This window comes from Prosopis cineraria, unplaced genomic scaffold (assembly GCF_029017545.1).
Source record: "Prosopis cineraria cultivar Desert tree isolate PC_DT_omini unplaced genomic scaffold, ASM2901754v1 PC1, whole genome shotgun sequence".
Taxonomy (NCBI): domain Eukaryota; kingdom Viridiplantae; phylum Streptophyta; class Magnoliopsida; order Fabales; family Fabaceae; genus Prosopis; species Prosopis cineraria.
This window is the reverse complement of record NW_026555332.1, coordinates 48,193,877-48,208,017: the sequence shown is the minus strand read 5'-3', so window position 1 is coordinate 48,208,017 and position 14,141 is coordinate 48,193,877. Positions and strand designations below refer to the sequence as shown.

The 14,141-nt window shown below is 34.2% G+C and overlaps 1 protein-coding gene across 1 annotated transcript; it reads left to right on the top strand.

Annotated features, from left to right (window-relative positions):
• Nucleotides 1–2,571: 2,571 nt before the first annotated feature.
• On the top strand, nt 2,572–8,918 carry LOC129321731 (transcription initiation factor TFIID subunit 12-like). Its single transcript, XM_054967624.1, has 8 exons — nt 2,572–3,231; nt 3,449–3,601; nt 4,044–4,523; nt 5,929–6,003; nt 6,593–6,671; nt 6,758–6,822; nt 6,938–6,973; nt 8,315–8,918. Exons 1-8 carry the CDS (start codon nt 2,674–2,676, stop codon nt 8,447–8,449), a joined length of 1,581 nt encoding a protein of 526 aa, XP_054823599.1. The 5' UTR covers nt 2,572–2,673; the 3' UTR covers nt 8,450–8,918.
• Nucleotides 8,919–14,141: the final 5,223 nt, after the last annotated feature.

Genomic DNA, 14,141 nt, shown 5'->3' with positions numbered 1-14,141 from the left:
GGAAAAAATCAACAATAATCATTTTCAGCAGGTAGTAAGTATTAAGGATAAATAATAATAACTAATGAGGATAAAATATGTGGATCAATTAACGATTGAAAATTGGTAGTAAGAGATGGGGAGGACAGCCTGGCCGCGATTGCGAAGTGCGCATTTATTTGTTTAACTTTTAATTTTAAAATGCCTGTCATCCCATGCGATAAAAGGACACGGGAAATTCATGCACCATTAACATTTTTTAAATAAAATATAATGCTATGGGGGATGAACCGTGAACGTACGGGAAATTAAACACGGTGAAAGATACACATTTTCAACAACCGGAAGAAACAGCAGGTGTGGATATAGAAAATAAAGAGCAATAGAGACATAAAGGAATTATGGAATAAAAATATCTGTTTAATATGCTTTTGAAATGACCAGAATATATTTTCACTAATCTGTTTAGCATGTACGAAATTAAGTAGCCAAGGAAAACGAGAAAATCGAAAAACAAAAATATCTGAGAAGGAAGCCGACTTGTCGAGCAAAGAGTCACAATGTCTCATTGCTTGTTCTGCATCGAACTAGTCGCTAGAAATGACGGGGCAACGAAATCTTTCATCTTCTATTTTTATTGGGTCGCCAAAGTTGACCAAAAATGTCGACCACGTTGGCGCAAGTTGATTGAGGCATGAGGCGTGCGCACAAGTTCCCCCCCCCCCCCAAAAAAAAAAAAAAAAACCCTAGAGGTGTATGTAATTGAAACAATGCGCATCTAAAAGTGCGAAGAAACAACGAGTGACGTGTTTAAACATACATGCATCTCTGCTTTGACGAGCAACTAGAATATCAAAATAGAATGTTATTTATAATTTATGAAATCTACGATTACATTATACATGGCGATGATGCATTTAAATTGTCATATGGTTTGTTGGAGGAATGAAAATAAAATAATAAATGGTGTAATTGGAGACAGTGAGTCCATGATATTTGGATCGAGGGGCTGGACTGTGATGCATGTGGTGGGGTACACTCTCATTGTGAGTATTCCACATGCAAGGAGTTGTTGATAGTCTCCACTGGTAATTGCTCTCGCATCTCCTCTTGCATGCACCTTCAAGAACAAGGCAATTCGATCCGAGCGTTCCATGGTGTAGAAAAATATCATTGCCAGCTAATGTGTCTACACTCGCCTCTATTATCTCTTTCACATTCAATCTAGTGCTAAGAATTCCCTACTGACATGCGAAGAATGGTCTCCATACACTCATTACATGTTAGCAAATAGGTTCATTGTGAGAATTATGGACGAACTATCTTCAATTGAATTTGATGATCAAGCCAGAAGCCATGTTAAAAAAAAATATCCTTGCCTCGTTTTATGTGTGTGGGCCATGATTCTTCAACGGCTTGAATTTGTGGGCCACGCGCAGGTGTCAAGATCTTGTAAGTTGTAACCTCTTCCAGAACTCAACACTGACGCGAACATGTGATCACTTTGACCAATATCGGGACATCTTCGAGGTCTCTTGACTACCGAAAATGAAGATGCCAGTATTGATCAGCCTCGTACTTCCTGTAAGTGACGGGATTCTAAATTTTGGGGTCGATGCGTTTACAGTATCAAAAACAAACAAAAGGTGGGTTGATATACATGAACATTTTTATTTGAATTTGAACCAAATGCGCAATTCATGCATATGAAAGTTTTTAAAGATTTATATTTTATTATAATTTCTTCATAATCTCACATCCCCTCAAAATTATAACTATTTAAAATCTCACTTACTCTAGTTATCTCTCTCTCTTTACATTTTCACTGTCAATAACTTTTTTATTCTGGTTGTCTTTTTTATTATTGTCTCTCACTAATTAAAGAATAAAAATAGAAAGATATGCTTGTCACTTTCAAAACTCTATTTTTGTTTTGAATCTTTGATTGTCTCTCATCTATCTTTAAATTTTTTTTATATTATACAAACAAATAATTTTAAATATAAAATTTTAAATTTTAAATTTAAATTTAAATTTAAAATTCAAATGCTACCCCACATCTCATTTCACAGGGATGCTTGCATTTTTCTAAAAATAATAACTAGAAGAAAAATGTCCATCCTACCTTTTTTCATAAATGAACGAACCCATTGATAATTTTTTTAGGATTACAAATTATAAATTCAGGGTAACAATTTTTTAATTATATCAATTTACTAAAGAACGTTAAATTCTTATTTTAAATTTTCAAATGTTACAGTTTTTATTTAATGTTAATTTATTTATTTAGTTGTTTAATGTCATTCCTATAGATTATATGTATACAAGTATCGATATCAAAATACAGAGCACTTTCAAAAACTTCAAAATCACAATAATTAAATAAATAGATAAGAGTGATTTGTATCATTGTCTTTAATACGGTAAAAAAATATCACTATCTTCCAATTTATAATATTACAAATCTATAAAAATCAATTTATTTTAATTATTTTTATTTTTTATTTAATCCATTTATATCATGCAGTTAATAATTAACAATATATATTTGTCGAAAAAAACGATGATGCTAGTTTTTCACCTCTCCTTTGTCTTGGAAGACTTGGACCGTCACTTGCAGCTGGACGGGAGGGAGTATGCATTTGGAAATTGAACAGGAACAGCGCACAATTTCCATATCAGAACGGAAGCCGTATGGAACCGCAAGCTCCCGCCGCCAGTGCCTCCGCTTCTTCCCAGCCTTCTGAGCCCTCCCAGTCCCACCCATCTCAACCTCCCTCTACTTCCTTCCCTCCCTCGTCCTCATCAGCCCCTTCCCTCTCTGCTCCCCTCCATTCTTCCCCAAACCCTAATGCCATTCCCAATCCAGCAACCTCCAAAGCCCCCTCCACCTCTCCTCTTCCCTCTTCATCGGTCCCCCCTCAACCTCGCCCTCCCTCCGCACTCAACAGAAATTTGCCGCAGCAACCACAACAGCAGCCGCAGCCGCATTATCCGCACTTCTCTTCGCCTCTCTCTTCACTCCCTCCTGCTTCTCCTGCTCCAGTGGGTTCCGGGTCTTCCTTTTCGTCTACCGGCTCTCCGTCAATCTCAGGGCCTTCCGCACCAAGGGGTGGCATGGCAATCGGCGTTCCCACCCACCACCAGAACCCGTCGGCTCCGTTTTCTTCCTCTTTCGGGCAGCATTTTGGAGGGTTGGGACGAACTGGAGTCAACATGCCGGACTCAACCTCTAATTCTACCGCTGCTCAGGTAGGTCGTATGTATCCGGGATTTATACGTTCTTCTTTATTGCGAGACAAGAGATGTGATATCTTTATTCCTTCTTGTTTAAGAACCAAAAAAAAAAAAGTTGAACTATCATTGACTATGATAAAGGACTTTTCTTCTTTTGATCCGCTGGTAGCCATATCTGAAGAGCTCGGAACATTCGTTGCTTTAATATTTCTTATTTGATGTCGCTGTTTAGGTGAGAGCGCCCACGCAAGGAATGGGCATGCTAGGATCTCTCGGTTCAAGTTCTCAAATGCGACCAGGTGGTATGCCTCCGCATCAACACCGACCCGTCCAATCATCTCTTAGAGCGCCATCTGCCCAAAGTAATCAGTCCACTGGTTCACAAGTTAGTATATGCGTTTAATTTGTTTTTCCCTGTCTACACTGCCTGCGAAGGTGAAAGTTGATTATACGTGCGTGTTCCCCTCCTGGAATTTGGTAAAGAGAACTAATATTGAGCTGTATTCTTCCATTTTTTGAGATACATACCTGAAGGTGAATATTAATCAGGCGTTAATTTGGGTAAAAGACGCTGAATAAAATGTGAAGTCTTATTTAAATGTTCATGTGTGACCTTGGGTTTTGCAAGTCTACCAATAAATGGTGAAAGGCTTACTATCTCTGAGTGCACTTAAATTATGCTGGTGTTGGCACAGCAACTTCGTCTGTTCATTTTCTATTTAATATGTAATTATGCATGGATTTGCTGAGTTGTTATCATCTGCTCTGCAAACATTTGAAGGAGGAAAATTATGTTGGTGATTCATCTATTCCTATAATTTCTTTAGAGTTTCCAAGGACCTGGACTCATGAGAGCTTCATCAGTGGGATCTCCTGCATCACCATCTATAAGTTCATCACAAGGCATGCAGTCAATTAATCAGCCGTGGTTGTCTTCTGGATCACCAGGGAAGCCTCCTCTACCATCTGCTTCTTATAGGCAACACCCACCATCCCTGCAGCAAAGGTCACATATACCTCCCCAGCAGCACTCAACACCAACGGCATCACAGCAGCAGCCTTTGCCATCAAATCAGTTGCAGGAGCATTTGGGGCAGCAAGTTCCATCATCAAGGGCGCTTCATATGCCTCACCAGCAACAGAACACAAAAGTGCAAGGACCTGGCAATCCAAAAGCTACTTCTCTTGTGTCAGCACAACCTAGTGCCGTTCAAGTAGGGATTCAGGGTCGAACATCTAACGCAGATGCTGATGAATCTTGTAATAGAATTCTCAGCAAAAGGACCATTCATGAGCTAGTCACTCAGGTGAGTCACACTAATCTATCGTGTTCCTTTGTAAATTTCGTTGCTGAAATTCAAAACAAAGTCTCCTGTAGATTCATCTCGCTCTCCTATCCCTTAGCTTTGGTGGGTAGCTTGGAGTTGCATTTAGACTTCTAATTCTTCCACTATGAAATTCATGTTAAATAACTTCTGGGCCAACCTTTTTTGGAAAAAAAAACAATCGTGGTAAATGTTAAAATGTCTTCATCAAACAGCATTATTTAATAGGAGGAATACATAATGAAGCCAATTTATTTCATGATTAGTAGCTAATATTTTAATCTCAGTGTGGAATTATATTATATCTCAAGGATTGTCCTGGTGAACTATCTGAAATTACTTAAACGCGTATTCTATTGATTCTCACTAGTTAAAAGCATGTAGAGTGCTTAGCCATGCACAATTTTTCTAATACAGGATGTCAGGATGTAGAGGAGAAAATTCGTTTATCAGTCTGAGGTTACCTGAATTCCTATCTCAAATGGTGGTATTAACTTTAAGTTCATGAGTTAATTAGATTCTCAAAGGCGGTTTTTCAGATTACCTATAGGTATCAGGGATGGGTGGAATCTCTAGAATTGTTCAACTTTATACCCGGGAAAGTCTAAAACTTTCGCCTATTCTTTAATCTAACATTATGGAGAAAATTCACAATTCACAAAAATACATTGCATTTGTCACTTCTATCCCTCATTGACTTGCCATAATCAAAATTACATTAATTAATCAGCACATTCGTATATAATTTATTTGGAGTAGTATTTTGTGACTCACCTCTTTTGGAACTCTATTTTTAGTTTTTTACCAATTTTGAACTCTCCATGTAAATTTTAAATCTTTAAACTTAATTATTGAGCCTTTTCTCTAGATGTCAACAATCCAGGGAACACCAGAGAACCGAATCTTGTTTCATTGAACACTTCTAGGTATAACTCGTTGGTGTTTATCTAAGTACATGTCATCTATATTGTCTAAGTATGGCTCTTGAATTCAGCCCAGTGTATACTGTTCATACTGACTCGTACTATATGGGCTGGGCCTTGACCCACTAACATCTATAAGTTTTTTTTAAATGTATTTTTTTTATGTAAGCATCTATACGTATTTGCTAACACTAGAATTAAGGTATTAAGAATTGTTTTTTCTAGCTTTGCTTGATTAACGATCCATTAAATAATTAATTTTGCAGGAAATGTGACTTTACATTCACTTGGACATCATGAACTAAACTAGTCACCATTTTTTATGAATTTGGGATCCCTTGAGATCTTCAAATGCAATTATGTTCATGGGTTTTGAGGTTCAATGTATGATGTGACAGGGTTTGCTCCTTGAAATGCTTTCTGATTCATATATTCCTTTAATGAATTAGATGCTTTATTGGCAGGTTGATCCATCAGAGAAGCTGGATCCTGAAGTTGCAGACGTTCTGGTGGATATAGCAGAAAATTTCTTAGAGTCTGTAAGTCTTCGGATTTAGTTATGTGATAGTTTAAATTCCTGTATTTAGCCAAAACTTATTAAATATCTTTCCCTCCCCCCAAATTACAATGCCAATTTAAGAGATTGAAATAATCACTCTGTTCCTGCTGTATATTTTGTCAATTATGTTTTGTTTAGTTGTCTATTTGGGTTGTTTAGGCCTTAGGGGTGCCATTTTTCCTCCACGTGATGATAATTTCAACTAGTAGGTTTTCTTCAATGAAACTCCTAACAATTATGGGGTGCCTTGAGCGCAAAGCATGATCAAGTACCCCTTCTCTTAATGCAACTGAATCAAGAGCAGTTTGCATCAACTTTAAAACAAGTATTGCCGTGTAGAGAGAGTGTTTTGCTCTATTCATGCTGAGGCTCCTTTGAGTTTCCCATGGTGGATATGGACAAAGCATATTTTTCATTCTTTTGCTGCCTTAATGTATATGTTCAAATGGCGACCAATCTCCCAATTACTTGTCCTTCTTTAAAAAAAAAAAAAAACCCAAATTCATAGAGCTTTTAGAAATTCATATTATTTTATCATCAATACTTACCATTTTCTTCACCTTGAGCAGATCACTAAATCTGGCTGCTCACTTGCCAAGCATCGTAAATCTACCATGTTGGAAGCAAAGGACATTCTTCTACATTTAGGTTAGTTAATTAGAAAAATTCTTCTACTGTCTGATTCTCATTTGATCACAGATCCTGAAGCTAATTGTACATGTGGATCTTTGTAGAGAAAAATTGGAATATGTCACTTCCTGGATTTGGTGGCGATGAGATTAAAAGCTATAGAAGACAGGTAAGTAAAATTGTTGGCTATTTAAGGTTTAGTAATGTAAGTTTTCATTGGTTCATTTTGGTTTTTTAGATGCTGTTAACTTCATAATCTTGACTCTCTTTCTGGTGGCTTTCAGCTTGCTAGTGATATTCACAAAGAGCGTCTTGTAGCTGTAAGTTTAAGTTTCTCTTCCTTATTTTTTGGAAAGATAAATGGTATCTAGTATAGTGTCCGTAAGGTTTTTCACAAAATGCACACAAAAAGAATTGCATGTAGCTGTCGTGTGCTTTAAGTTTAGTTGTTTGCTTTAGTGACTAGCTTGTAAATTAGCTTATGACTGTGTTTTTGTTTTGATATTTCTTTCTTTATTATTGTTTTAAAGTTGCATTTTTATTTTCCATTTACTTTTGCCCACGTTTCAAATTAGTCCCTCAGTATAAAGATTATAACTAGGGCCTTGCCTTGCTCGTGCCCTTGCAATGCGTTGATGCCTGATGCTTGATAGGATTCATGTGTGGCTAGTATCTGCTATGGCCTGGCACATCATCATTACTTGTAATGCATGTGATCTTTTTCCTCCAAGCCATCCCTTAGTAAAGGGATTAAATTAAAATTGAATAAAACCTTTAGGGACTAAAGTTAAAAAAAATGGAAATTAACACATCCCTATAGTTTTTGTCAATTTTCCAGTAGGTCCTTATTATTCAAAAGTTTGTGAACCTCTTATATTTTGGGAGAATGACAAAGGGGTCCTAAAAGGACTAATTAATTCAAGTTAGGTCCCAAATGTTAAGCTTCAGAAATTTGGAAGTTTATCTCTCAATTCTGCAACTGTTTTGTAATGAATTTATAACTTGTGTTCCAGATTTGAATTAAAGTACCAATTCAGTTTTATGTCACCCCTAAGCCAAATAACACAATCAGTACAGACTTGAACTGATATTTGAAACAAAATGCCACTTCAGTTTTGCAATGATACAATCAAATACAGGATTGAACCAGATCAATTAACCATTGAAGGATGCATGATGGAGTATTGAACTTGTGCTACCAAGCACCAAAATCGCCAAACTTGTCTTCACCTGAGGGCACCAGTTACTTCCCTTCCCTTGCGTTTTCTCATTCAAAACGCCTTGGAAGAAATGTGGTTGTTTTCCCCCCTCTCCAACTTATCTATTTATTTTCTTATGTGGCTAACTCACATGACTTGGCTGCCATGCGTATACTTAGCCCTTCACGTCATCAAATTTGCTTACACTTTTAAGACATGTTAGTATTACAAGGGTTAGGATACATGAATATGAAATTTTGAGGACTATGTAACCATTGAAAAATATAAGGATGGGCATAGAACCTTTTAAACTCTAGGGACCTGCTTGAAAACTGAGGTAAACTATAGGTTCTTGCAAATTAATTTTCCCATTAAAAAAAATAGAAAAGATTTTCTTGGTGATGTTAAAATTCTTAATGATATGATTATGTTATCTTTGGTTATTTTGATATTCTCTGTCAGATAAAGAAGTCGATGGTAGCAACAGATGGCGCACACCACAAGGGTTCAGCTGGCCAGGCATCTGCTGGTGCAAAGGGGAGTCAAGGAAAGACACCTGGGAATGTCTTTAGCTCGCCCACTATAAAGAATTCATGAGTTGCATGAGGTATTGGTGCTTCATGCAGTAAGATCCTATCAGCCAGGTACTTCTGTTTGCCATTATGCACCACAACTCAAATGGCATCTGTGCCCTTCTGGCTATGAAGTGCAGTGCAGATTCAAGAGTCCACTAATGTGAGCTTTAGCTTTGAAATGGTGCCGTGCTGTGGAGTATCGCACCAAAAAATGCTGTACAGTGCAATGATTGTTTCATTTCTTTAATACTAGGTTATTAAAATTATACAAGTGTAATGCACTTCTTTTTTAGTGGAAGGCCAATCATTACTGGCATGTTCACATAATGCTTTTCCTATTAGACGGTTCTGGTTCAGTTCGTTTGGGAATGCTAAACGTTGCACTCTGATCCTTAAGTTGCTGTCGAACTTCTCCAACCTAAGCTGAGTTATATAACTTGTGAGCATCTTACAATAATATATTGCCCCCAATCTTGAGGTGCCTTGACGCAGTGTTAGTTTTCAGTGTGTGACTTTGGTTTGCAAAATTTTGTGCTGTCCGGATGTGTTTCTAGGATTAGTTTTGGAGGAAAAGGGGGGCATGAGAAGCGTTTGGATGCATTGGTTGGAAGAACAAATGAGACGGTCTTATTTATTTATTTTTTATTGGGAAGGGGGTTAAACCAGTCCTGTGGGATCGAACATGTGACCTCCTTATGGCTTGTACTTGTTAATTAGTGGGCATTCTTGTCACCAGTGCAATCCGCCAAACACAATGAGATGGCCTTGTTAATTACGAAGTTTCGTGGGTGACTCCTGCATTTGCTCTGGTTGACATAATAGATAATTCATGCATGAGGTCAACAATTCATGTAACATCAGCGTGGGCTGCGGTGTTGACCTTCCTTCAGGGTTTGACCCTTCTCTCATGGAGGCTTGGAGCTGCCAGGTCCCCAACTGCACGTTCCGTAGTCCCAACTCCGAAGGGAGAAAGGGACGAGAAAAGAAGAACAGTCCAAGTAATTCTTTTTTTTTTTTTTAGTAGAGTCCAAGTAATTTTTTAGTCTTGTTTAATACTTGGTGTGCATTTCCAAATCGATGTGTCTTGGCAATAACCCTCTAAATGGTTTGCAACTTCCTTCCCACGATGTTGATAACTCCAATTTAGGCCTTTTGGTCAAAGATGCGATTAGTTTCAATTTTTGATGTCTTTATTGTATGTTTTTTCTTCAGTTAAAAAATTCCAATATATTTCGGGTTGAGCTGTACTTATCTCAGTAGCCCTTACGCTTGCCATGTATTAAATATCTCTTAATGATGAATTTATAGTACTGCAAATTTTCTCCTATTTAATAAGGCGAGCAGCTATGTGATGCATGGAACGGAAACAAAAATGATGTCACAGTAGAACTGTTTCACTGTTAGTTTCTTTAATATATAAGCGACTCTTAGAACATTCTTTTAAAAAAACAATGAATGGGGACAACTACACGCAAAAACAGCCCGAAACCCCAAGGGGATAGAAGTTGCGAAAGTTCAGCTTTTGAAATTGTTACTATAAAGTGAAAGATTTTGATCATAATGCTTTTTAAAGTTTAGCTTCTATCTGTTGCAACTTTAATTTTCTTAATATATTAAAATCGTTAAAACTAAGTTCTAATAGCATCATTGATTTCAGGCCCAAAAAAACGTCATTTTAGGCTTCTGATTATCTTGCACTTAAATTCATAATATCAAGGAGTCATGTTTTATTTTTGTTTTTATCATGAAAATACTTTGGGTTTACTGGGAAGAATAAATAATTCTTGATCCTGATGACTGCCGTGGTGTACAAGAACACTGGCAAACGGGGACAGCGTGTTTCTTGGAGGATTGGATTTCTACCAGCGTGTTTATTTATTAGTCCAAGGAACCACTTACCATACAGCTTCTCAAAGGGAAGTGGCTTCTCTCCACCGGTGGAGACTGTATTGAATTTGAGAATTTAGATTTGATGATTTTCAAAAGAGTAAATTAATTGATATTATTAAAATTTGGTTTGAACATTTTAGAGTTGCAGTAGAAAGAAAATACAATGGAGAGAAACCAAATGTTGAAGAAAGTTCAAACCTAGCTCCGTAATATAAAATATACTAACTGAACTCCTTGGGCGATGTTGGCCATCATGTCTATTTTAGTGGGGCAAGCACAGCATTACCAATATTGCGTGTTCAAATTGAAGACAATTTTGAGGATATTTTGAACCGCCCTGTTGAAGTCACCATATTTTATGTCGCTTGTCACTTGATTTTTGCTTCCCTGTTCTGTTCTTTTCTCCTCCTCCACGCCAGCATACGTGTTTCTCTGGCTTCGTTCTGAACGAAATAAAATCTCACCTCAGTCGGTGTCACAACTCTCATGAGCCGGTCCAGCCCCAGGCAGGCTGTTTTTATAGGAGCCGGTCTGAGTCATGTAGTCAATCATGGAATGAGATATTTGCATTTGAGTTAAATATAAAATGTTGTTTAGCAAAATGTTTGAGTAAGCCATAAAACCACATGGATCAAATGATTAAAGAGTCAAACTCAAGTAGTAACCTAAATAAAGGAGCCGGTTTCAAGCTCAATGAAAAGCCCCAACCAAATAAGCATGTTGAAATTTCGTTAGTTGCAAACCCACCCTGTGAATCATTGGCACATAAAGACACGATCGCAAACAATTCCAAATCTCATGAGAACAGCATCATTATACCTAAGTATCTTAGCGAGATGGGCTGGTTACTAAAAATGAAAGACAGTGAGTAAAGACCATGCCATGAGTTTCGCGAGATCTTTGATTCTTTATAAGAACATTTTAGATTCTAAAGGAGAGGCTACTATCACTCTATCACTATAAATAGAGTACGAAAATGCAAAAGAAGATAACTGTCAACATTCAAAAGACTCGCATTTTGTATCTATAGTTCTCAGGTTTATTAATTAGTTTTATTTTCAGCTTAGACTTGTAATTATTTTACTTTTCAATAACAATCAAACACTTGTTTTACTAAGTCTTGTGTATCTTTTACATCCGAATAAACTGTGGTAAGAGATATCATTATATTCAAGAAGAAGGAATATAAAAGAAGGTTTATGTGTCATTCAGAATGCAGATGGAGGGGAAAAAAATCACGATAATTTACGGTAAAATATTCCAAACGTAATGTCCCGGAAATGAAGGAAATTAAAAGAAATTTAACGATGCGAGAATAATTAATAGCGGAGATTTGATGCCATGGGTCATCAAGTTAAGGATCCGTTTGTTTCAATTTATTTTATGAAAAAAATTACTTATTTTTTTAAAAAAGTTTATTTTTTGAACTTTTATAATTTTGGTTAAACTTTTAAAAATAATTAGCAAAGAAAAAATTGCTTTAAATAACTTTTGAAAATTATTTGATGAGATATATGAGAAAAAATATTTTTAAAATACGAGACATGTGAAGATATTATAAATTTTTTAAATAATTAAATATTAAATTAAAAAGATATCATGAAATTTAAAAATAAATACTGACTAGTAATTATTTTTTATTTGTGTAATCAAATATAAAACAATGTCTGGTTTTTATAAAATCTTTAAACTATTTAAAAATTATTCACTTTTTAATTTTAAATAAAGAGGCCCTGAAAGGCCTCAGAATTAATTAGCGATTTTTTTGAGCAAAAATTAATCAGTGAATTGAGGAGAACAGATATTTAAAAAAAAAGTAGAAAAAATAGGTATCTATAACTATTATGCAAGTTAACTAATTAATATGAATGCCGATTAAAAAATTATAAATAAAATGATATTTTTAATTGACGTTAGAGAATACATGTACATTTATAAAATCAAAGTTTTAAAAAACTAAACCAGAAAGTTCAATCGGAAATTAGCTGTTAGTTCAGTATAACCCATAAAATTGATATTGGGTGAGCAGATCAAAGACCGATTAAAGCAAACCAGTTCTCATTGAAAAACTGGACTAAAATTTTATTTAAAAAAATTTCAATTCCAAATCTCTAGACCATGAGATGCAACTTTCACAAATTGCTCTCAACCACTTACTTCTCCGTCACTCCTCGTCATTAGCTACGTGGGACTTGGGGAAAGCACTCTTTTTTTAAGTATTTTTTGTTGATTTTCTTTTTATATTTTGAAGCTATTTATTTGATATACTTCAAAGATTGTTTAATACTTTATTATTTAATTGACATCTTTCTCAATTTATAAATAGAAGGCACTATTTAGAAATAATATTAATCATATATTTATCAACAATAGATTATATTAATAAACATGTGTTATTTTTTTAAAAAAATAATATAATTATTTAGATTTCTTATTAGATTATAATACATAAATTAAGAAAATATGAATAATTTAATATCGAACAGTTCGATTATGATTTGATTAATGAACCGTAGATCAGTATTTTATTTGATCCAATAATCGTTCTAGTGTTTTTTAAAACTTTATATAAATTAAATTGAAAGATCAGAAGCCTGGAAAACTCTAGAGGGGAATGAAAACGAGGCGGGCCAATAATGTCACGTGCAAGCACATGCAGTGGAAACCTTGGAGATGATTAGATGGATGCATGTGCTTTGTCTTCCGTGGCTGCACCCGTGGGCCTGCGCATTTAATAAATCATATATTTTTCTGACTTAAATTATAAGATAATTTAAGATGAGAATATGTACAACATTAAAATTTAAAAAAATAATAATAAAATTTTTATAAAATATATAAATAATAATTTAATTTATTAAATTTTATAATTCTCTTAAAATCTTTTTATCATTAATAAATTTATATAAATTATTAAATTATCTTTATTAAAAATAAATTATTTATAATTTTTTCTTATATTTATAATTTTTTTTCTTAAATTCAAAACAATACAATAGTAAATCATAACTTTATATGTTAAATTTTTTAATTGTTGTTGCATTATTATAAATATAAGAAAAAAAGTTACGAATCATTTATTTTCAACAAAAGTAATTTAATAATTTATATAAATTTATTAATAACAGAAAAGTTCTTGAAGATTTAAAGAGTTATGACATTTTAAGAGATTAAATTACTATTTATATATTTTAAAATAATTTTATTATTATTTTTTCTAAAATTTAATAATAATATTTTATAAACTAACTTTTTCTTATTTTGACAGTTATGAAATAACTTTTTAAAATAATAATATAAATTTTTAAAAACATTTTTAATTTAATATAATTTTAAAATTTATACATTTTTAATTATCTCTCCCAATGAAGGGTAGTATTAAAAAAATCATTAGCAAAACTATATTCTCATCATATTGTCTTGTATTTTGAAACAACCAAATATCTTTTAGGTTGTCTTATGGGTCTTAAAGGACCATTCTATCTCAATAAAATCTTAACAATTTTTTTAAATACAAAGGAAGTCTATTTAGTCCTTGATTAATCTTGTGACAAAACTTTTAACTTACAAATTCGCAACTAATTTTCTAAAATTTGTAACTCCCACCACTTTGATTTGCAGCTCAATTTTTAATTTTAATTTAAACATGACTTTTTTTATTAAAAAATTAACATTGAGTTCTATAAGATAGCATTTAGATTGGTGGATTGGGATTTAAATTTTAAATTTAAAATCTTACATTTCAAATTCACATTTAGAATTCATGTATTTAAATTTTTTTATTCGAGTGATTTAAAAATTTCAAATGATAAAGAGATAGATGA